This window comes from Emydura macquarii, unplaced genomic scaffold (genome assembly GCF_026122565.2).
Source record: "Emydura macquarii macquarii isolate MOO-44397 ecotype Brisbane River unplaced genomic scaffold, CSIRO-AGI_Emac_v2 contig_2676, whole genome shotgun sequence".
In the NCBI taxonomy this organism is placed as follows: domain Eukaryota; kingdom Metazoa; phylum Chordata; order Testudines; family Chelidae; genus Emydura; species Emydura macquarii.
This window is the reverse complement of record NW_027132813.1, coordinates 18,406,129-18,431,104: the sequence shown is the minus strand read 5'-3', so window position 1 is coordinate 18,431,104 and position 24,976 is coordinate 18,406,129. Positions and strand designations below refer to the sequence as shown.

General features: G+C 42.7%; 2 protein-coding genes and 1 pseudogene across 3 annotated transcripts in view; 2 read left to right on the top strand and 1 right to left on the bottom strand.

The window, feature by feature from the left end:
- Positions 1-678: 678 nt before the first annotated feature.
- LOC137164180 (putative deoxyribonuclease tatdn3-A) lies at positions 679-10,772 on the top strand (annotated as a pseudogene).
- Positions 10,773-13,230: 2,458 nt separating this feature from the next.
- Positions 13,231-23,442, bottom strand: SPATA45 (spermatogenesis associated 45). The gene is made up of 3 exons (XM_067564695.1): positions 23,416-23,442; positions 15,815-16,092; positions 13,231-13,327 (listed from the first exon to the last, which is right to left on the bottom strand). Exons 2-3 carry the CDS (start codon positions 16,053-16,055, stop codon positions 13,308-13,310), a joined length of 261 nt encoding a protein of 86 aa, XP_067420796.1. The 5' UTR covers positions 16,056-16,092; positions 23,416-23,442; the 3' UTR covers positions 13,231-13,307.
- A 39-nt stretch (positions 23,443-23,481) lies between these two features.
- Positions 23,482-24,976, top strand: part of FLVCR1 (FLVCR choline and heme transporter 1) — a 28,151-nt gene continuing 26,656 nt past the window's right edge. For both annotated transcript variants that reach the window (XR_010922979.1, XM_067564991.1), the window contains exon 1: positions 23,482-24,542. Coding sequence is in view for 1 of the 2 variants with exons in the window: in XM_067564991.1 (XP_067421092.1) it covers positions 23,868-24,542 (675 nt within the window). In the remaining variant the exon portion in view is untranslated. The remainder of the gene's footprint in view (positions 24,543-24,976) is intronic.

The window sequence follows — 24,976 nt, the reverse complement described above, 5'->3', positions numbered from 1 at the left end:
GTTTTTATTGGACCAAATTCTGTTGGTGAGCGAGAAAAGCTTTTAAGATACACAGAGCTCTTCCTCAGATCTTGCTTGGGTCATGACACTGGGATTGCAAGATGATCACACTTTACCAGCCTGTAATAATTTACAAGATGATGCAGTTGTTTCCAGGGTACTGTGTTTCCCTAATTAAATCCAGATAGTCCTTTAGAATTTGGGACGTGATAAATCCAAAAGTGCCATCTGGGCTGGGGTAAAATAAGAAGGGTAGGCATACCTTTCTAGGTTAACATTAAATACAAACAGCTGCAACCAGACATTTGAAAACTTGTTACACTGTCACACAAGTGCAGCCTCCCAAGGTGTACATGCTAATACACAAGATCTGATTACAAATGTAGCAGGTGCAATGAGCTGTGAGTCTGATGAAGAACAAAATAACCTGCCAATCGTAATTCTCCACAGTGACCTGAATATTAAAAACTCTGTGTCATGACATGAATGACCTGACACCTCTAAGGACAAAGTAAATACAATTGTGATGCATCCATTGTGCAATCTGGATCCCATTGAAATAGAAGTATGATTAGGAAGAAATGATTACACCTCGCCTTTTGGTTAATAATATCTGTAGTCTGTTTCTCATGTCTGCTACATCTGCTACTGGGGACTACAGTCTGCACTTGCAGGGGAATGAACCTGGTGAGCTAACATGACTATCATCATTGTGCAATTATATTTAACTCTTAAAAGCAGTTGCATTAACCTGAAATTGCTGATGGCATTAGAGTCAATTGGAAAGAAGTGGGATGTGTGGGACACCAAGATAGAGTGGTGCTATGGTTTGGTAGTCACTACTGTGTCCCTGCATTAAAAGAATCACTATCACTACCTAAGTGGCTAGAGAGTTAACCAAACAGAGGCAGAATCAGGACCTGTTCTTTCTTTGCTTGTCAGTGATGCTATTAGCATTGGGGCTGTTGCTTCAGAAGGCTGAAGTCATTGAGGTGGGTGTTCCTTGGAGAAGTAGTGTTCTTAAAACAATTCAGACAAGCAAATCTCATGAACCTATTACCACTCCCCATAATAGTTGATGTTCACTGTAGCTGAATCTGTGCTGAACTCTGCTCCAGTACCTCCATTTGAATTTCTGCACTCAGTGCTATGCATTGGTGTCTTGGATGTCCCAGAACCCTAACCATAACCCTCTAGTGTGAGATTAGAATTTAAAATGTCCAGAATCGGAGTCATGTAATGCACAAAAGTTTCAAGGGAAGTACTGGGGGTGAGGCCCAGCACAGATGTAGCTGAGTTCCACATTTAGCTTTGAAGAAGATTGGGAGAGGAAGGAAGGATGTCTGTGCTGTCAGAAGACCTGGCTTCTCTTCTTGGCTATGCCACCAATTTCCTGTGGAATAATAAAATAATAATGGTACTTTGCACTCAGAAGGCGCTTTTCACCCCACGATCCCAAAACACTTTACATCATTAATAACTTAGTTTTACAACACCTCTATCAGCTAGGCAAACATGGTCACTTCCATTTTAGGTATGGGGAACTGAGTCATGGAGATATTAAACAACTTGCCACAAGTGACGCAGGAAGTCTGTGGCAGAGCCACTAATGAACCCTAGATGTTCTCAGTGCCAGTCCCACAAGACCATCTCTCCTTTAAATGTTACAAAATCAGGTCTCTCAGTGCTTTGCATGATAACTGATGACTTTGTGTCTTACAGGATGTGAATGATGTGATTGAAAAATCAAGAAAGGTTAGTGACTTTTTAAAAATTATTTTTTGTCCCACCAGAATTCCTCATTCGTTATTCAGAGTATTATTAGGATTTATTTATTATGTAATGCAGGATTACCTAGAAGCCTCAACTAGATTGATGCCCCATTGTGCTAGCGTCTATACAGGCATGTAATAAAAGACAGCCCCTGCGCCAAAGAGCCTACAATTGAAGGCCGCGATCCTGCAGGGTAGTCAGTGGGATTCTACACAGGTGCAGAGGGCTGTAGATATAGCAGGAGCAGTACCTTAAGTCAAGACAAGATATGACTTCTGGGTGAAGCAAACAGGTAAGTGATGGCACGAGAATAGGGTAGCACTAACATAAGCAGGTTTTTCATCGACTATCTATGAGCGCAATTTGTAAGTATAGAATTTTTTGGATCTGTTTGTTTGTTAGTGGAGACAAAGGAGCAGATCAGTATATACTTTACATTTGGTGCCTATGAAATGCTCACTGAACTTTATTCCATCTTGCTACCTCTCTTGCTCAATGGGCATAAAGGGTCATTAGAAAGGCTAGTGAGGAAGTTTCAATTGCAATGTCTTGGCTGACTATCATTATCATCAGTAATTCCATCCCATCCAACTGGGCTAATTTGGTTGCCTGACTCAAATTGGACAAGACTACAGTAATACTGAGTGGCGATGCAACTGGAACGATTAGCATAGATCATTTGGGCTCCCCAAATTCTGGGTGCAGGAACACTGGTCAAGAGTGCTTTATTCTGTCAGGACTTGGTTAAAAAGTCTCTAAGGGGCCTGCTGACAAGGTGTTCTCATTAAGAGGCCCTTGTCTCTGGAACTTGCTTTCCTTCTTGGTTTATCACAGCTTTAGCCTGGAATTTCAAGGCAAATTAAGGATTAGCTGTTCCCTCGGGATTTTGAGATGGGGACGAACAAGGAAGGGAAGAGAGGCTATGTGGCCAATGTATTGTTCAATCCTGCATGACTGAATAGGTGAGAAGTCATTATTTATTTTGGTACCATTTTAGTTTTGTTTCTCAATTCATTTAACGATGCATTTGACTACGGTGCTTTCAGTGAATGTGCTAGGCAGTTAGTAGCGTAGGTCCTTTATAAATGGAAACACATGCATAAACAGGAGGGAAGTGTAACTGTCACCAGTAACAAGTACAGTTTTTTGTTTGTTTTTTCTTCAATCCAGGCTGGAGTTCAAGCCTTTGTTTCTATTACAGAGCAGCAAAATGAGTTTGAGGAGGTTATTGGTCTAGCAGAAAGATTTGTTATTCCACTGCATATTTTGTGTCAGTGCAAAGACATGTTTTAGATCATAGAAATAACATCCTACTTAACACTTGCCATAGTGCTTGTCATCTCTAGACCTCCAGATTCTGTGCAGAGGTGAATGGGTCTCATTATCCTCACTTTACTGATAGAAAAATTGAAGCAGAGCCTCAGGGTTTACATAGTCATTTACACCTGTGCACAGGCAGAGTAAATCTACTGTTCTGAGCCGGTAGGATTTCACACCCACTGTGTGTAGGTGTAAATGACAACACAGGGAGCTAAGGTAGTGGGGAATCATGCCCAGTGACTCCATATCAGAGCCAAGAATAGAACCCAGGCCTACTAATTTGCAGGCCTGTGCCCTAGCCACTGGATTATAGTTATCGTCCTACATAAGGGTTTGGGAATATGGGTATAATGGTATTACTAACTAATCATACTCCTACCTGACATAGTTGTACCAGTATAAACATGTGTAGACTAGGCCTTTGCGAGACTATCTCTAGGGACGAAAGGGTATTTCTGTCTTCACGGTCTGCTCAGTCCTTGGAATTTCTGCTAAGAATTACAACTCAGTGCTGATTGTGATGGGTGTTCCCTGAGGTGAGGACACCTGTCTGCTAGAAACTTGGCCACAGGCCACCAAACAGCCACTAGATGATGATGGCTTTCTGTCCCTGCTCTGCTAGATGTTTAAATCTCATTGACACCTTTTCCCTCCTAAAGGTATCCAGACTCTGTCATGGGATGTTTTTGGGTTCATCCGATTCAGGGCAGTGCAGAAGGACATCGCACTGTTATTATCCAGGTGACTTGCCTAGCTTCCCATGCCTGTATTTTGCTGAGTTGAATGAATTTCTTCATGTGGATATTATTTATAACTCTTCTAATGTAGTCCTTCAAATCTCAGGGGCAGAACTCTCTGCCGTGGTAGCAGCTATGTCTACAACTGTCACGTGGATGAATATGGACACTTCTCTTTTGTGCCTAACTTTAATAAAGATAATGTACAATTATCACCAATTTATTGGAAAAAAAATGGCTACGTGTGTATGTTTGATACTGCTCTCTGCTGGATGGAATCAGATCTGCTCATCTGTGCATCATAAGCCCTACTTTGTTAACAGCTAAAGGAAACTGTCCGTTTAGTAATAAGGGCCTGTGCTTTCGGAGCAGGAAGATCTCAGTTCCATCCCTGTGAAGTTCTGAGTGCCCTTGGTGTGCAACATAGTGACAACTGTGAAGTCCTGGCTGGCCACAGAGTTATTACAAACTTTTGTTTGCCTTTTTGGAGACTAAGCAAAAAGTAACAAAATGAAGAAATATTGTGTGGTCTTGGAAATGAGTTAGGTGCAAGACTTGAAGCAGATGATAAAAACTATTTAAGGAGACTTCAAGCAAGGCCATGTTTATTTTATCTTGTTTTCCTTCCTTCCTGGGTGCAAAAGCCATCACCACAGCACCTTGTCAATAGACATGAAGACAGTTCCTTGACTGGCATCCAGAGGGTGCTGTGTGATCATAATGGTCATAGTTTCCCCTATGCAGTGTAGGTATAGCTGTGTTGGTCCCAGAATATTAGAGAGAAGGTGGGTGAGGTAATATCTTTTACTGGACCAAAACAAGCTGAAGTGGACAAAGGTACTTTTAGTGCACAGTAAGTGTGTCCACCCAGGAAGATACTGTGGAACAGCTAGTGCACTGTAAATTCACACCCTAGCTTGCTGCACACTAACTTCCCATGTAAACAAGACCTATGTGATAAAAGTGATGCCTTTGATTTATATAACTGCTTTTGCACGTTACAGACTATGGCCTTGACAAATCTCTGCTGGCATATGGGAGGCAAATTGCAACAGGAGAGTTTGCATATGGGGGCATTCATCCTCGGGGGAGGACAAATGCCATTCCTGCTGCTGTCCCTGCTGGGGTTCCATCAGTGCAGGGCAGCTTTGCATTTCACCTGGGACTCCACAGAAGCCTTGCCATCCAAGGCTGCCTTGAAGATATGCTGAATCAACATATCTCCTGGGTATTACTGCCATGCCCCCTCCCAAGCCTGTGCTCTCCACAGTAGTGAGGCTGTATAGCTGGCTCTGGACAACCCAGCAGAGTGAAAGTTGCTGGAAATGTGCCACTGCAACATCTTGTCATCTCAGAATCTGCTGTCCCAGGATACGCCACTGAACAACTCCATAGCCCAGAGCTGAATCTAGCCCAGTGTCTATGGGGATCTCTTCACCATCCATCGAGAAGAAGCTCAGCACCTTTCAGTATCAAACTGTCAGAGGACCACTTAATCACCAACATCACTACCGTGGATAGTCCAGAGCCAGTCAGGCCCAGTCTTGCTTAGCTGGTGAGATCTGCCAGAATCATATGTCAAGAGAGTATGGCAGCAGACACACCAAGCTTCGTAAAACTCTGGCTTTTGTAGCAGAGTTATCTGAGCTTGCTTTCCTTTAACATTTATAACGCTTTTCAGAAAAGGGCAAATCTCTTTCTTTTAAATTTTAATTATCATCCTGTTTAAGGAATGGATACTTAAAAATTCAATAGTTGTTAGACAATTCGGTATATAATTTTAATATCTGCTTTATACTGCTGTCCTCACCATGGTATATTAATGCCTGTTTTTGTACTTTTATTTACATGCCAGGACCTCTTTTACCCCACTGGTCTTTTAACAAACGGCTGGTTTATTACAGGATGTGGAGCCTGCCCTTCCAGTCTTTGAGAGGCACAAAGATAAGCTGGTGGCTATTGAAGTGGTAGAGTGCTTTATTTGATTTCTTTAGCACCAGGGTTTTCTTGACTCAGCCATTGCTCTGGTATGAAGGCCTGTGCAATGCATTGCAATCTGTAGTTTATGGTGCTTACGTTCCTTTTGATGGACAGAAATAATACTTGCTGAGATTTTTTTTAAAAACCCAAACACTCACATGGTGTGAGACTAGAAGCAGGCCCCAGATCATCTTTTCATGATTAACTATTGGAGATGGCTTAGATATGCTAGAATTCTGCCGCAAGAACAGTAGTAGGGAAACTAGATGAGCTGCTATGGATTTTTACCAGCAAAACATTTTTATAATTAATATGTTATCTTATATATAGTATAGTTTATTCTGGAACTATGTACTAGTATACTTCTATAGGTATTGTTGTGCCTTCTAATCTTGTCTCAGCTATAGTGGCTTCTCTTATTAGCCCACGGTACTTGAAGAATAATGTGGTGAAAGCATTAAACTCTATGCATTTTGTAGTTTACTTAAGATTTCACAAACTGTATCATCCCTGAACTGATTCTCATTGCAGATCGGTCTAGACTTCACTCACTGGTTTGTGTCCACATCTCAGCAACGTGAAGAGCAGCAGAAGGTCTTTGCATTACAACTGGATATAGCAAAACAGATAGACTTACCAGTGTGAGTCAGAAGCCTTTCAAGCAAAGTCTTCCTCATACATCAAAATCTTAACTAAGCTCAGCATCTGTTTCCTAAATCACAGCTCCCAGGGAGGGCGGTGGAGTGGGAGCAGTAAAGCATTTTAGTAACGATGATGGATTGTTTTGATTGAAGTTTTAAAATAAACCAAATATTCAATGGTTTTTTTATTTTAAAAAAATAATAACAACAAAAGGTGGCTTACATCTGGGAAGCCAGAGTCTATGTTGAGAAATTAGATTGATAAATGTTTCTCTCCAACTGAGTCATCATTAGAAATGTAGGAGACTTGCTGGCATTTCTTCTGAAAGAATTGTCGCAGAAAGGAGATTTATTTTCCACCTATACATGTTTCATCTTTTAGAAAAGAACTGAGCTATGCTCCCCACATAAAACCCCAGTGGGGGTTAGGCTCCATTCTATGTCCCACTCCTTCACAAATTAAGTCTTATGGTGACATTCTGGTTCCTTGAAATGAATGGCAAAACTCCCACGCAATTCATTTGGGCCAGGATTTCAACCAGAGAGAGATTTGTCACAGGCTTTGATGGGGGCAGGATCAGGCACGTGCACCACAGTAGAGAGACCCTCTTATTTGAACCCTCTCATCTAAATCCCTTGTCCAAATTCAGGTTTCATTGCTCAATGCATGTCATTTATTAGAATAACTTCCGTGGCTCAGATTCTGATCTCTGTTATGCAGGTGTAACTCCAGTGATGTCTACTGCTGTAAACTAAATCAGCATCTCTCCCCAGACTCTCTATTCCGTTAGATAGATGGTTTTCCACTGTACTTGATTAAAGAACATTTAGGGGGAAAATAACAGTATTATTCAATATAAAATCTCAGTTTATTTTTACATGATGATATAGAGTTTAACATCAGGAAATAGGAAGACAAAGACCATAACACTTTATTCTCTTTTCCCTTTAGTGTGTAACTCTCCTAACTATCAACAGGTATTCAACATGCAACCCCGACATCTCAGGAAGAGAGTGAGGATAATTGTATATATAAAGTGCCTCTCCCAAGGTGCTTGGGGCACTGTACAGGAGAATACAAACAAATCCAATCAAAACAATTAAAAATGGCTCTTAAAATTCAGATTGAGGAAAGCAAATGAGAACAAGAAGAAGGGGAAGGAAAAAACATGGTCAGCAGTGATTATTAAAACAAAATCTATGGAAAAGTCAGACTTTGGCGAGGGGGAGGCTCTTTGCAAGCTGTTGTCTAGGGGCCTCATTCTGATCTCATTTAAGCTGCTTTTACATCAGAGATGCTCAAGTGGAGTTACTTCTGACACAAGATGGCGTGAATGAGACATGCCAAGTACATGAGGCAGGAGTTGAGGTTCATTCCCACCCCATACACCTAGTACAGCAGCAGTAAAGCAGTTAAACTTTCATATCTGTGCAATTAGGATTCCAGATCCCTTCCTGGTCATGCCCAGGCCTGCTACATAGTGCCAGCTGAGTTTCTCCTTGTCCCTTGCTGCAGCCCTGACATGGGCTTGAAGTGCTGCCCAGACAGTACACCTAGCTGCTTGGTGGGAGAAGAGCACCTTGACTCACTCCGAACCATGATCCATCTGGCTGATCAACTGCCAGAGTTAATTGACTGAGTCACACCAGTGCTTCTCAGCTAGGTGATTGGGCCCAAGCATCCAAAGAATCATAAGACTGATCACTTCCCAATTCCTATGTCAAATGGCCAATTAATGTGCTGAGAGACTGGGCCATCCTGCATCCGAGCTGCCATCCCACTGTCCTTTCTCTGATCTTCTGGAGTAGTGAATCCCTTTGCCTTCCACACCAGCCCTGAGAGGGGCTCAATACCATGTCAGTGAGCACACTATAACTGTCTAGATAAAGAGAGAGAAAAACCCAGCCCACCCCATCTACCTAAAATCTTTAGTTTAATGGATATGAGAACAGGAGACCACAGGATGTTCTTGACTGAGGGTCCTACACTACCAGCCAAGCACCTGCCTGGCTGTTGTACTGTCTTTCACAACCACAGTACTGTATTATTCGGTGAGTCGATGTACTTAATAGAACGTTAAAAAAGAGCTTGTATTTAGAAAAGATTAACAGACATTTGAGGGGGGTGAAATTCACAACCCTGGTAGTGTGTTAGAGGTTCTGATGGCCAAGGACACTCAGCTTAATGTTTGTGTTTGCAGCTCACTGGAGGCATACGTTTCCAATGGCTGTTTGATTGCCAGTATTTTGATTGCTATTTAATGCCAGTAAGGCAGACTTGTTACTATTGTTACCTATTAATAGATTGTGTGTTTAAGTTTATAGTGTGCTCCTTTCTATATTGATTAGTGCAATGAGACCAGACTTTTACTTGTGTTATTTCTTGTTTTATTTTCCTGGCTGTACAAGCGAACAACGTTAATTAGACAGATTCCACTGGAGAACATGCTTGGAGAGAGACACTCTTTCTTGGCCAAAGAAAGAGCTACAGTAAGTAAAGTATGTGGCTTACTAGTTAAATCCTAAACCCTTCCAACCTGCATTTCAGAAATTAAGTGACTGACTCTTTCTCTATGTTCCTCTAATGGCCATGACTGTTAGCTATATACAACATTCAAAGAGAGGTCTCGCCTTCTCTTGAACTGCGCTGTCCTTATTTAAAAAAGAAAAGCCAAAAGAAGTTGTTAGGAGAGAAAAACAATTCTTGGTACATATAGTACATGGTTAATTTTGCTCTCTCGCTGGGTTTACATTGCTGTCACTCCATTGACGCACACTAACAAATACACAGTTTAACCTACAACTCAAAGGGGCAGTGTCAAGTGAAATCAGATCATTAAAATAAATGTCTCCTTCTTTGTATTACCACCACTAAATTAACACTAAACATTTTAGAAATATAATTTGCCATTATTAATGCTGTCTGTGTACATTTGGCACTAAATTTAGCTTGGAAAATAGACTAGTCAGTTTCTTATTTTGCCATGTTGTGCTAATGCATGAGAGCCAATGTTCAGTGTACCAAACTGCACAGGAATATTTAAATCCAAACAAACCCCACATTTTAATTGGAATTTTTTTTTAAAAATGGAAATCAACATGAAAATGTCTCTTTAATAGGCTTGAGCCTGCAAGATGCCGAGCAATGCTTTAACATGTTGTGTGTCTTCAGTCCTTGTTGATTCAGTGGGAGTTGAGGTGTTAGAAAATGAGTGGGGCATCTTACCAGAAGCATTTGACTCTAGGATCTGTACTGGCTGTCCATTAGTCTATGGGTGGAGTTTAAGGTGTTGTTTATGACCTAAAGAGCTCATAATGGCCTGGGACAGGCCTACTTGAGGGATTGCCTCCCTCCCTGTGCCATACTGCCATAGCTGTGGTCAGCAGGGGCATTCGAGATGGATCTGCCTTCACTATAAAAGAAAGTGCATCTATCTGAGAGCTCCAGGATCCTGGAATTAACTCCCCTCAGATCCTAAATATTCCAAATTTGGTGACATTCTGGACATGCTTCAGAAGACATCTGTTTGATAAGGAGAGAGCTAAGGTTTTGCTTCCTGCAACAATAAAGGGGTGGAAAGGAGTATCTGGACTCTAGCTGCCTGAGTTCCTGTGAAATTATTGATTTAATGCTGCTGGGATTTTATCGTAGCATCAGTGATGTCAGAGTGCCTCCAACCTTGGTTAGGTATTGTTTTTGTTACTTAAATAAATAAATAACTCCCATGGGTTTTTGTAAGGCTCTGGGCACCTTGCAGGATTGAGTCTGATATATATAGAACTTCAAAGAATGCAGCTTTCTTCCTGCTGATAGCCTCCACAGAGAAGTTTCAGGAACTTCAAACTGTTACTGAATATTTGTTCTTTCTCAGCAACAAAAGAAGTAGCATTTCTGAGCTTGATTCAGCTGTTGTCTTTAAAATGTAATGAAATTTCCATAAAACCATAGAACTATGCTCATATCAGATCCAAATCTGCATGGTATCAGGCTGACTCTTCCATCTATCTTATCTCAGATGATAACACCATAGAACCTAGGTGTGGTTTACGATTTGTAAATGCTGGTGGTGACTTTTCTGAAGTAATTAATGGAAGAGACTCAGACCTATGGACCCTCAGTAAGCCAGACTGATCTCACTTGATTTAGTGTATAGTGAGTGCAGCTTTGTTGACAATTCTCTTTTAGGAGAGAAATGAACCAGAAAAGATCAGCATTCCTTGTCAGTACATTGGTGAAGTGAAAGGCGTATCAGTAGAAACAGTCTGTGAAGTAACAACATGAAATGCCCTGAAGCTGTTCCCCAAGTTCACCAACCCTTGAAAGAATAAACACTTCCCAAACAAAACAAAAAAGGAGAGAGAGAGAGCATCTGAAACACAGCTCTTCTCTGTAGTTCGTGGCTTGGGGCTTTATTTTATCTTATTTTTTTACAGTGTACATGTACATATTTCATACTATGTATGATGGTATCACAGGGGTCTATATGGAATTTTTGTATTACCAAAATGACCTCTTAAAGGATAAAAGCCCAATAAATTTACCTATTGTATTTATACAGATAGGCTATTTTACAACTGATGAGGTGAAAATCAGTTAAGATTAATAATTTGATAGCAGACTGATGTAAAATAAGACAGCAACAAGACTGATATATCAGCTGCAACTTTCCATGCCTTTTACATAGCTCAAAAAATCCAGCAATGCTTATTTCAATTGTTATTTAAAGAGGAATTTTCTGCTGCACTTTTCTCTACTATTCGAGCCAAATTTTTGCATTGTATTGATATATTGAGACCACAACAGCATTCTCCTAGTTGGTGCTTCCTAGAGCCACAGAGGCTCAGGAGTATTAGTTTGCCAATTAGTGTTGATAAGAAAATGCAATGTATCTAATTTCTGACCTCCCATCTGTTTTATACCAGGTCATGTCTATGCTACAGCTGCTGTAGCTGTGTCACTGTAGTGTAGATGCTTCCTACATCTACAGAAGGGAGTTTTCAGATGATATAGTTAATCCATCGCTGCAAAAGGTGGCAGTTAGGTCGATGGAAGAATTCTTCTTTCAATCTACCCATGTCTATAAGAGGGTTAGATCAACTTAACTATGGCACTCATGGTATGAAATTTTTCACAGCCCTGAACCACATAGCTAGACTGATCTAATTTTAAGGGTAAACCAGGCCCCAGTATAACTCCATTGACTTCATTGTAGTTACAAAAGATTAAAACCAATAAAATTGAAAGCAGAATCTAGTCCAGTTGGGACTACTCAAGACATGCCAACTTTTGTGTTATTACATGCCAAATGACTTTTGGAAGAATTTCAGCCAGGTGTGCAGTGGGCACGGAGCTCTGGGTGTTTCCGCTTCTGGAGTAGGGAAGCTTGGAGGTATAGTTTGCATAAAAGAGCTGAATCCACCCACTTGGAGACTCATGTCAGTCTTTCATGGAGATCCAGTGACAGGAGAAGCTGCTACACTGGAGAGCCTAATTTCTGAAGTAGCCATGTAGCCCGACTTCTTCAGGGGAAGGGAGTAACCTTCCCTTGAGCTGCAAGAGGACCATGGGGCTAGCCTGAGAGCTGCAGTATTTTTACAATACATGCTTTTTGGAGGCAGCACATTCCAGTCGGCTGGGCAGTGGACTGGGAGTCAGGAGAACTGGTTGCTATTCCCAGCTCTGCCACTGACCTGCTGGGTGACCTTGGACAAGTTGCTTCATGTTTCTGAATCTCCATTTCCTATTTGTAAAATGGGATAATGATACTTATCTATGGATGACAGGCGCTACATATGAACTAGATTAGATTAGATTATAGATTGGGGGAGGGTTACTGTCTAACAACCCCCTGCCCCCACACACACACATACACATTGATTACCTCGCTCTATACCCTGTGGATCAGACAATTGCCTGGAACCCCAACACTTGCCCACTCCCACCATTCAATGGCTTGTGCTCCAAATACCTCCCCACTTAGGAGATAGGAAGTACATGGTGAGGAGGTGAATATCTGAGTGGTGTGTAGGCTGGACAATCAATGTCCTGATCAGGGAGGTGCATAGGAACAGAGAGGGAGGGTTACATCAGCCATCTATTCCCCACCCACACTTAGGCCAGAATTGTACAAATACTGTAGCTCTTCACTATATTTTTGTTAGACTTTTTTTTTTTTTTTTTAAATAAGCCTGGAAGAGAACTGATTTTAGCTAATGTGAAATTTCAGGAAGTTTGTTTTTAAGTTATTATATTATGTTGCCCACATTTGTTGTTAAATGTTAAAAAAATCACCTAGACACAGGGGGAGCTAGTTGTCCAATGCATTTTTGCAGCTTAGATTTTCCTGTGCTATGTGAGAGCATCCTATGCACTGAAAACTGTAATGGGGAGTTAAATTTGGACTAATATGCTTTGGAAATTAATTTTAAAAATTTAACCTCTAAAGACTGAAATGTACAGTTTGAAATGCACATAAAATAAGCTGGAAATCCTATCTGTCTGCACAAGCTACATAAAGGTTCTAATTTTAATTCAGTTTAGAAATAAACAGTAGGTTTCATAATCAAGACTTTACACTTTTAGACACAGTTCCAGTGAATCAACTTTTGTTCATTTCTGAGTCTTGTCCTTAGGTTCAAGTTTCATGAAGAGAGATAAAAATACATTATGTTGTTTTAAAAATGTAGTTTTGAGTGTCAGTAACGAGTTTAATTGGGAACTGAGCGTATTGTTGAAACTTAGCTAGCAGTGTTGGATATCTAAACTCGTTTTAAAAGCAGCCCTATAATATTTGGTTTCTCCTTATTTTGTGAAACATTCTGAGCTCAGACAAGAAGGCAGCTTTAGAGCGGTGCTTCATCCAAAGATGGCATTATCTGCAAGACAGAATTAAAGTTTGAAAATAGTTATGAAAACAAATTCCTCTTTTAATAATAATATGTATATTATAGGAGGAGGAGCAGTAGCAGAATTTATAAATTTGCCCTGTTTCAATTGCTTTATAACTTTGGCAAACTTGAGCTGTTCTGAGTTAAAATTTCAGTGTTTGGTCTTTGATTGAGTTTCAGTTGTTTGTTCGGGTTTTTTTTAAGTTTGAGTAAAAATGGTTCATCAAAAAAGTAGGTTTTAAAATGTTAAATGTTCAAGTATTTTTTGTTTTAAAAAACATCTCTAGCACCTCTGTTCTGGAACAGGAACCTGAAATTTAGCAGAGGGATGGTTCTGAGGTTAGAGGTGCCTTTTGCTGTCCCAATAAAAATCCATTGAAATGTGGCCAACTTATAAGCATTAGGGGAAAAAAGGCTGCTTGCACATGTGCACTGGAACTTATTCGGTTCTTGTCCCTTCAAACTCTGAACACTCCAAAAGCACTTCATATGCTTCTAAGTTCAACTAAGCCTCTTGTATTATTCTGAAACAGAGCCTCACACACAACTGAACCTCCAGATGGGACACAGCCAAAACGGATCCTCCTGCTGCTGTTTTCCCCTTGCACTTTGTCCTTGGCAAAAATGCCCTAAACTAAGAACCAGGGGACCATGCGTTCTAGTCTTTTAATATAAGTGGTGTTATCATTCCACCTGTTGCTCCTGATCTGGCAATTGCTGTTGGGTAGACATGACGAATGACTAAAAGAATGCGCTATTGTCTTGTGCTCCATAGATTTTCACTACATCATTTATCTGCATGCATTCCCACTACCATTCACTGTTAGATGTAGCTATATTCAATGGCAGAAAGATTAGTTGTAGCAGGTTGCCAGAGCTGTCACTGTGATATGAGGAGAGATGCACATGTACCTTGAAGAATCAAGCATGCATCATTTCAGTGCTGAGTTGTGTAGGTTGTATTAGTAGACGTGCACAAGATGTCTTCTTGCCATGGAGATTGCCAGCAGCCTGGTGGCATACATGAGAGCAGTCTCCGGGGCATAGTGAGGGATAAGTGAAGGCAATGTCTCAGAAGTAATCTGTAAGCAAGGGTAAATGGATTGTAATGTTTTGCAAGTCTGGAGTTGTGTTAGTGCTAGGCTTAGTGTTTGGGTATAGGAAGCTCCTGTTTGCTAGACCATACCTAACTTGAATTTTGCCTTAACAAAAAGAAGTTGTTATACTCTGTTGTATAGTGCTCTTGGCTCTGTTCCCAAAATGTTTTTGAGCACCTCTAAGGGTAGAGTGAGTGTTACTGGTGTGTTAGGGCATTTCTTGAAGCAGACAGAGTTAAGGTTGTGGGTTGGGGTCGATGTATACCATAACCCTTTATTTCCTAATTTTCAGAGCTGTAAGTATAGGTGCACTTGATTGTTCTGGAAGGGTATGAGGCACTGTCAGTCAATTCTGTGTTAATGAAATGTATGGGTAGTGAATAACCAATAGCTTTTGTTCTCCTCCATCCCAGAAAAGGGAAATATTTCTTGAATGGTGTGATCATTTATGGAACAACACCCATTTCATCCCAGAGGATCTCAAAGTACGTCATAAGGTTACTGTACATACTGTAGCAGTGAACTAAAATCAGTTGACCAGCCACTGAAATACTTCCACCTTGGGGGTGGCATGAGCTGAGAACACCCAAAACATTGCCACTGCATGCTAGGGTGTTGTGAAGCTTAGCTCACTAATGTTTGTAAAATGCTTTGAGTTCTTGATGGAAGGTCCTATAGAAGAGCAAAGTACTCTGTCTACATACAAAGTGCCAGATTCTGGTCTGTCTGACTGACACCCATGCAAGCCAAGACAGAATTTAGCCCAAAGATGATAAGCAATTTTGCTTTTGGAAAAACTCAGCATGACTTTAAACTTGGTATACAAATCTTCTACCCATGGCCTACTGTGACCAGATATCAAGTGTGAAAAATCAGGATGGGGGCAGGGGGTAATAGGGACCTATATAAGACAAATCCTTGAATATTGAGACTGTCCCTATAAAATCTGGTCACACTACTATGGCCTAAAAAAAAAAAGCCAATAAAGTGCTATGGAAATCCAGGGGCTTATGATGGCCTATAAATAAAACTATTGTAATAAAGTTTCTCATTGGCTAACTGTCTCCTGCATTGAAATAAAGTTTTGGGGCTGGATTCTCATCTCATGTTGATGTAAATAAGAAGTAACTCCATTTCAATCAGTGGAATTATACCAGTGTAAAACTGATGCAAGGTCAGAATCAAGACCCTGGTCTTATTTTGCCTTGGCATAATTAAATAAATGCTCCTGCTTTTCCCCTCATTGTTTAGGGAGTGGAAGCAGATGACAATTATCCAGTAACCTCATATTTCACTGGCCTTAGCTCTTACTGGGCCAAATTCATCCCTGGTCTAACATTACTGAGTGGAGTGTTTCTCTGTAATGCATATAACTTACTTCTTTCTGGAAAGTGCCTCCTCTCCTTGTGGTGAGGAGGAGTGAGTGCTGTCCAGGAACTCCTGCCAGTGTCGGGCTCAGGCTCTTTTTCTCTATAGTTCTCTAGTGAACTTCGATTACTTTGAGGGAAGTGTCTCCTCTGAGGTCTGAGCCAGGTTGAGTCATTTTTTCCTTCCACCATACACATGGAGTCCCTTGTCATGTTCAGTTCAATCAGGCGCTTTTTCTCTCCATCACCCATTGTATCTAGGGAGGTGTCTTTCTTATAAGCAGAATTCCTATTAAAAAAAAGCAAACAAATCCTTGCGCACTGCAGTGCATTTTACCCTCATGTAAATGGAGGATATGGCTCTATCCGCTTGCCATGGAAGTGAAACTTAAGTTGTGTCCACAGCTGCAAACAGTGAGCCTGATTCTGACTTTGCTTTTGCTGGTGTAAATCAGGAGGAACTTTGAAGTCAGTGGAGTAGCAATGGTGTAAAACCAATCAGAGCAGAATTAGGTCTTGTATTTTCTTCAGCTTTAAGGGTTAAGTGTTCTCGGATGAACATATGGGGCTCCTCAAAACTTCAATGAAAAACACACACACATTCAAGGGAAGAATTTGGCTAAATCAAATTAGATTAATATCTATAAGCAAATCTTTCAAGTTCTTAAGCAATTTAGGAACCTATGGCCTGGTCTATGCTTAAAAGTTTTGCTGGCTCTGTCTATTACCCGTGTGGCAAAAAATCATATCCTGACAGACATTGCTATGCCACCAAAAGCCCTACTGCAGAGGCAGTTATATTGGTAAAAATGTCCATTTGCCAGTATTGCTTATGTTATTCAGGCAATTGGTATAAGCTGTATTGGCAAAAGCACTCTTTTGGTAATATAAGCTGCGTCCCCACTAGAAGCATTTGCCATTATAGCTTGCTAGTGAAGACATGGCCTAAAGCCTTCTGTTGGTATATGCTACCTCTACACTAGGGGGTTATGCTGGCATAACTATGCTGATGTAGGCTCTGTAGCGTAGATATCGCCTATGAGTGCTTTGCTGCTAAAGGTACACTAGTATGGTATACCAGCAAAGCTTATACTCGCAAAAGTGTGCTTTGATTTGAAAATGGGGCTTAGGCTCCTAAGTCGCTTGGAACTTTTGAAAAATTTACCCTGCATCTGTTTTTTACAGATAAAAACAGAAATAGAAATGAACAGTTAGACTACGTATTTTCTTATCCTAGGAACAAACAAACACAAAATTCAAGGTGCCTGATTTTGATCTAACTAACACAGGCATAAGTCAAGAAGATCTTCACTGAATCAGTGGACTCAGACTGGTGTAAAACCAGAGTGAGTTTAGAAATCTTCAGATGGAATCTCATAAATACAAAAAATCAATTGAAACTGCAGGGAAAACTTAGGCGGAATATAGTTTCTAGAGTTCGACAAATTTTTAGCATTGAATAATTTATTTAGTTAATTTTACCTCTTCTGAATTGTTGGTGAGCAGTTTAAGATTCCCAAATTCATTCAACGATTAACAGACAGTCTTTACAGACAGCCTTACAAACAGCCCCCCACCCTGAAGCAAATACTCACCAGCAACCGTACACCATACAAGAAGAACACTAACTCAGGTACATACCTCTGCAACAAACCCCGTTGCCAGCTCTGCCCCCACATCAACTCTAGTGACACCATCACAGGCCCTAACCACATCAGCCACACCATAAGGAACTCATTCACCTGCACATCTACTAATGTAATATATGCCATCATGTGCCAGCAATGTCCCTCTGCCATGTACATTGGCCAAACCGGACTGTCACTACGCAAAAGAATAAATGGACACAAATCAGACATAAAAAATAGAAACATCCATAAACCAGTCGGAGAGCACTTCAGTCTCCGAGGACACTCTGTAAATGACTTGAAAGTTGCCATACTTTTACAACAAAACTTCAAAAACAGACTTCAAAGAGAAACTGCTGAGCTTGAACTGATCTGCAAACTTGACACAATGAAACTGGGTTTAAACAGGGACTTGGAATGGCTATCTCATTACAAGAAGTAAATTTCTCTGTTCACACATTCTCACCTCCTAATCAATGGCTGTGAATAGGCCTCAACTACTTCCCCATTGTTGTTCCTTAAACTTGGATGTATATATTGTGGAAGAAACAAAGCTTCACTCTGCGTTTTAGTTGAGGCTCATCAGAGATCTGAAACTTTTATTATTATAAAAGCACAAGCATATGCAAGGGAAGAGCCACTGACAGAGTTGTTTCTGGTCAGTAAAGGGTCTCCACCTTCAGGCAGATTTTAACATATATTTATAACAGTGTTAGAATCACAGCAGTCATTCTTCTTATCATTAGTCAAGGTTATAGACATAGGCAAACTGCAGTACAAGCATTTTCAGCTAAGACAGTTGATATTTTTCAGCACTGTTTACATTCTTTTCTTCTGCACTGTTTCACTCTGTTTTACCCCCTCCCTTTACCCATAAGACATATTTTCCTTGACCAAAGTTTAAGGCCTAAGCATTTTACTTCAACAATATATACCTGCCATTTGATTTCTATTTCTTGCATCTGATGAAATGAGTTACAGTTCACAAAAGCTTATGCCTGCAGAAATTAAATTTGTTAGTCTTTAAAGTGCTACAAGACTCTTGTTGTTTTTTGTTTGTTTGTTTGGTTTTTTAATTCCAGTGAGAACAGCACATTTGCTTTTAGAATTTCTGTCTGTCTGCCACCTATCTGTAAGGATCTCCCCCTTTCTTCCTCCCCCCTACCCCCCACCGAGTGTAGCCCTAGCATTCTTGATGTAAGTAAAGTGATTAAAAGTGTCTCTGCATGTATGTAACGACCATTATCACTGTTGTTCTCTCAGATGGAAGTAAATGAATAGATAAAGAATTTAAAAATACTATGTAATCGATAAGAAAGGGTATATAATTGACCACTGTAACACCATGAAGTTGAAGCTGATTTATCAGACTTTCTGGTATCATGAATAAACCTCTTCAGTATTGTCTGTGCTGCCTGATTCTTGGAGAAAGAATCCTTCGTGCTTTACACAGCAAACATCCATGCTAGAACCTGCTTGCTAGAACATTTTGGAAAAGTAAACATAGCCAGAGAGTTAACTTTTTTTAAATGGAGTATAGACACATAATTATGCTAGCTGTAATAATTACCTAAATTAAAATAGTGCCAGGAAACCAAATGCCAGTTCATAACATGTGAGAACTTAGAGGACATTTGTTGCAAAGAACAGTTTGTCTTATCTGAAACATAATTTTGCTATTAGACCCATCTAAAAAATTCATAGGTAGCTTACAGAATATTTTTGCTTAAGATGACTTCTGTGATACCTCTGAAAAGCTGATCTAAAAATTTCTAACATTACTCAAGCCTGGTAAAAAATTTATTTCTATATATCCCCTAAACGCCTTGGGGTTGGGCCTGGCTTTTTAATCTGTGTTTGTATAGTTCCTACTCCAATGGGGTATTGGTCCATGACTGGGGCTCCTATGTGCTAACACAATACAAATAAATAATAATATGGGGTCTGGAAGTGAAAGTCTCTTACAAGAGTAGTATCTTAACAATATAAAAACACTACACACCTGTGTCCCAGCAGTGCTGTATTTTCTGGGGAGGGGGATCTATGTGTGATGCCCAAAAAACAAAGGAATGTTGCCCAAGGACTTTGGAACAAGAGGCAGTTGGTGATGATCCATATTGCCTAGCAACTGACAATTCAACTGGTTATGGTTCCATTACAGCCAATGTCTCCCATCTTTGCCTTAAATTACCTGGTAGGACAAGCTTTTCTCACTTCTGCATGGCAGATACAATGAGCCAAATCCTGTAACTCCAATAAGAGCCAGGTCAGAAGGTCAGTGAGTACACAGATCCAACAGCCAAACCTTACTGGCATGGGCAGCTGTAGCCAAGAACATTTCTATAGCACTGAGAATGCATTGCTGCTTCTGCTGAGGTTATGGGCGTTGTAAGCAACATTCCCCAGACTTTTGTCAATCGTCCCCATATAGGCCCTGTTTAGACCAGGAAAAAAGGGGTGGTTTTAAGAACATTAGCCAACATGTTTTAATTAACACTTCTAAAAACACTTCTTAGCAGCTACTAAATGGGTATTAACAGCTTTACAAATGTTTAACCACTGGGTATTCAACCTGAGGATTCTCTCTAGAAACTCCCTTTCCTAGTCTAGACCTGCTCATGTAGGATTCTCTGCAGACCCAGCAGCAGGCACTGGAGCAAAAGATGTCTCTAGAACTATCCCTTATGGTTCCATTCTCTGGCTAAATTGTCATTTGTTCTGTGTCACTAGCAGGGCAGATGGGTTGGCTCTCCCTGTTCAAGAGAGTTCTTTGGAAGGTGGGGAAGTTGGCTTCTTTTCCCCTTCCTCCTATGCTCTTGCCCCAGCCGTCGGTTAGGAGCCCTGTGACAAGGTTGCTGAAGCACTGTCAATAATGATGGACATAAATTGAATCTCCAGTTTACATTAAGGACTGAGCTAGAGATCAACATGGGTGGCACTCTATCTGCTGCATCCCTTTGGAATTTGCCATGATAATGTGTGATTGTCTTTGGGGGGGTTTTTTACTTTCCCATTTGCAGTCATCAAACCTGTGACCTTTTCCTTATTAAAAATGGCTGGTATTTCCCACTTCTTACCCTAGAGGGAAAGCAACATGGTCGCCTGCATATCTGTGTAGTTAAGGTTATATTTTGAACCTGAAATTATAGTCCACATAGCTGGGGTGTAAATTGTAATGCACACCAGCATGTTGTTTGCTGATGTGTGTGGACCCTGGTGGTGCACACTGAAAGTTCCCTGGCGCGCATTAACGTAGTCCTATTTCAGACAGTACTATGTTAACATGCAGTGGGGAGCTCTTAATACATGCCAGCAGGGTCCTGTAGCCTATAGAACTAGCCTGCTTGCTTGCATTATTATTATTAGAGATATTTTGATAGGATTGTGTGATTCAATAATAAAATTAGATATTTTATTCAGCTGTAATGCAAGGTACCTTCCACATCCTGGATGACAGCTACCGTTAATATATATATTCAACCTTTGGTTTAGATAAATGTAGAACAGGATAGGACATATATGGTCATAACCTTTACCCTAGACAAGTCAAGTCAACCTTTGGCTTAGATAAGTATCAATGTAGAACAGGATAAGACATATATGGTCATAACCTTTACCCTAGACAAGTCAAGGGACATTAAAAGGGGAAGGGGCTGTCTCGTTACCAAGAAACTTTACAAGAACACCACAGAACCCACAATAAGCTAGAAATAACAAAGGTGAGATAAAATACCACCTGGAAAGGGATGTGGATACATCAATAATACGTACGAACTTAGGAGCCAATAGATTATGTGTACCCCAAAAGTTTGAAGGTGGAAAGGCCAAGTATGGGCCAGAGGATCCGTATTCTTGGGTATAAGAAAGATCAAATCTAGCTCATCGGGGCAGTCGACTGTCAGCTATCGCTGCTTGAAGTTTTATGTAGTGTTAAGATTCATTCTTTATTTTATATTCTTAACGTTGTAATGTTAGTCTTAGTTTATAGCTCTTAGCTTTGAAGCAGCTCTTATTCCACTCAACTCCAACTTGAGAAATTAGACATCTCTTTCAACCAAGTCCAGGAAGGGTGTGAGTATACTAGTTTAAAGCATATCATAGATATATCTATCAAATAAGTCTTTACCTTTAAGATTGTATTAATCCATTATCAGTTTGATTATTCATTTTATTTCTCTATATCAGTCATTTGTTTACTATTTTATGTAATTTTAATAAATTTATAAAATTATACAAATATTGGTTATCACTGGAATTCTTCCTGTGTTGTACCTGGGGTCCTTATAACTCACCTGAAGCCTGATTAAGGATACGAACCTCATAATCCTTTAATTAGAGCAATTGGCAAACCTATTACCCTATTCAATAAATTAATAACCATAAAATCAGGCTACAGTCCACGTGGGCCAGTTAATACCCAACACCCTAGTATGCATTGGAATTTACGATCTAACTAGTGCAGCACCATGTAGATGAGCCCTGACTCATGATTTTTGAATGCTTGGGATTGGCAATACTATACTAGTGTGAGGGAATGGGACTGGCTCCTCCTGTGAGGAAAGGTGCTGTAAGACAACAGGTGCTGGTTCCTTGCTTTTTGGACTCTGGCTCAGTGTCTTGGGGAAGATTATCTGGCAGAACCATCCTACACCTCTCCAGCTGGGCTAGCCTCTGGCTCACTGTACAGAGAGGGAACACCTTCTCTCATCCTTGGGGTTCTAGTTCCCCACGGGGAGCAATAGGGTAGAGGGGTAGAACCTGAACCCCTCCGCCTAGATGGGAGGAGGTTCCTATGGGGGCAAGAGAATTGGATCCTCTCCATCACTTTTGGCTCTTCCTCGCTGGGGCAGGGAACTTGAGAGAGCCTGAGGGCAACACCCTTTCCACTCCTACTCAGGCAGTGTGTAACCTACAGTGACTGGCTGCCCCTGCTGAAGAACATCTCCCACCTGTTCCTGAGCATGGGTGGGTGGCGAGGGAGTTCCTGTGGCTTCTGGGTAGTAGTTCTGCTGGCAGGCCTTGGCAGGAGGGGTTGGCTCTTTCCCTCATCCCACCTGGGCTGTGGCTCCCCTGTGCAGAGGGTGTTTGTTCACCAGGGAAAAGCCCCTGGCTCCATTCTCTCCCTCTCTTTTTGGGCTCTGGATCCCTCTAGCGCAGTGGTTCTCAATCAGTGGTACGCGTATCTCTGAGGGTATGCAGAGATCTTCCGGAGGTACATCAACTCATAAAGGTATTTGCTAGTTTTACAATAGGCTACATATAAAAAACACTATTGAAGTCAGTACAAACTAAAATTTCATACAATGAAATGTTTATACTGCTCTATATACACTATAAACTGAAATGTAAGTACAATATTTATAGTCCAATTGATTTATTTTACAATTATATGGTAAAAATGAGAAAGAGCAATTTTTCAGGAATAGTATGCTGTGACACTTTGATATTTTTATGTCTGCTTTTGTAAGTAGTTTTTCAGCGGAGTGAAATTCAGGGTACACAAGACAACTCAGACTCCTGAAAGGGGTACAGTATTCTGGAAAGGTTGAGGATCACTGCTCTAGAGGAGTGGTCCTTCAGGGGAGGGATGGGCTGGAGGGAATCCTCTCCCCATCACTTCCAAATAGGGGGCAGGGACCCTGAGCGTGCAGTGGCAGGGCTCCTCTCTTTAGGGACTCTTGCTGCCCAGTTGGGGGCTGGAGGGATTCTACCTCCCCGCCGGGGATCCTGCTTCCCCAGGGAGGGAGACCCTCTCTTCCCCGCTCTCCGAGGATCTGGCTCCCTTGGCACGGCACGGCACGGCACGGCACGGCCGCCCTTCCGTGACTTTCCCCTGTCCCTAGCGCGCCTTGCTGGCCCTGGCCTTCGCCCTTCAGCCTTCGCCCTCGCGCGAGCGGGCTGTGGGCGGGGCTAGGCACTACGATAGCGGACGGGCGGCTTGGCAGACAGCTCCCTTCCCCCTCCGGCTCCGCCGTGCCGCTTACACGCGTCCGGAAGAGTCGAGGGACCGAACTCGCGCAGGCGCAGACGCGCTCTCTGCTCCCCGCCAGGTAAAAGGATGGTGGGAGCTCCGCCCCCCTCCTGTGATTTGATTGGCCTGGAGGGCCAGCGGAGACCGCCTGGCGTGATGGGGATACCTCGTGGGAGCCGCGCCGCCCGGCTTCTCGTGCTTGGGGCAGGAGCCGCGGGACGGGCTCGGAGTCGCCTCTAGGGGCCGGGGGAAAGCCTGAGCCGCCGCCGCCTGTCCCTGCCTGAGCGCGCTGCTGAGCCGGGCCGGCGCTGGGCCCCGCGCGGGCGGGCGGCAGGGTAGGAGCGGGGCGGGGGCCCCGGGCGCATCTGTCACCTCCCTGTAGCCGGCGGGCAGCGAGCGGGGCGGCGGGCTGCAACACCGGCGGGGAGCGAGCGGGCCGCCCTGAGCGGCGGGGAGGGGCCGGCCATGGGTAGGCCTGGGGACGGGGCGGCGGCGGAGGAGGAGGAGGAAGAAGAGGAGGAGGAGGAAGAGGAGAGCGGGGAATTGGTGGCGGGCCCCTCGCCGCAGCAACCCAATGGCTTCCTCCCGGGGAAGGAGGCTGAGGAGCGCGGCAGCCCCGCGGCGCGGGCGGCTGGGCTGGGGGCGCTCCCGGAGGCGCAGGCCATGCTGCCTTCCCCGGTTCCGGGCGCGGCGCGGGCGGCCCCCCGGCTCTCCCGGCGCAGGCTGGCCGTGCTGGCCGTGTTCAGCCTCTACTCGCTGCTGAACGCCTTCCAGTGGATCCAGTACAGCATCCTGAGCAGCGTCTTCGTGCACTTCTACCGCGCCTCCTACACCCACGTGGACTGGCTCTCCATGGTCTACATGGTGGCCTACGTGCCGCTCATCCTGCCGGCCACCTGGCTGCTGGACACCCGAGGCCTGCGCCTCACCGCCCTGCTGGGCTCCGGCCTCAACTGCGCGGGTGCTTGGATGAAATGCGCCAGCGTCCGGCAGAGCCTCTACCCGCTCACCCTGATGGCCCAGACCGTGTGCGCTGTGGCCCAGGTCTTCATCCTGGGGCTGCCCTCCCGCATCGCTGCTGTGTGGTTTGGGCCCAAGGAGGTGTCCACTGCCTGCGCTGTGGCTGTGCTGGGCAACCAGGTGAGCGGAGGGAGAGGATGGGAGGAACGGGGAAAAGGGGAGGGGGGAAGGAACCGAAAGATCCAGGGCGAAAATGGGCTGTATAGGACGGAAGAAATCCCAGGTTGAAAGGGGTGGGGAGAGGCAGAAGAGGAATAAGCTAATGGAGAGGGGTAAAGGTCAGTGTTCATCAGTTAAGCAGCTAGAAATCCATAAAGGGAGAAATCAAGGTTAGAAGAGGAGAAGGAAGTGCAGAGGGGAAGATAAAAATCTGGTTGAAAGAGGGGAATCACAGTTGAAATTAAAAGGCATTGTGGGGGGACGGGACACTATGATGATGGTATGTTTTTGTGTGCTCACTTCTGTAACATGCAGAGCTGCTAATGTTTGAATGAGGAAAATTCAGATCCCAATAGAGATTTCCCATTCATACTCTCACAGCAAAAATCCTGTAT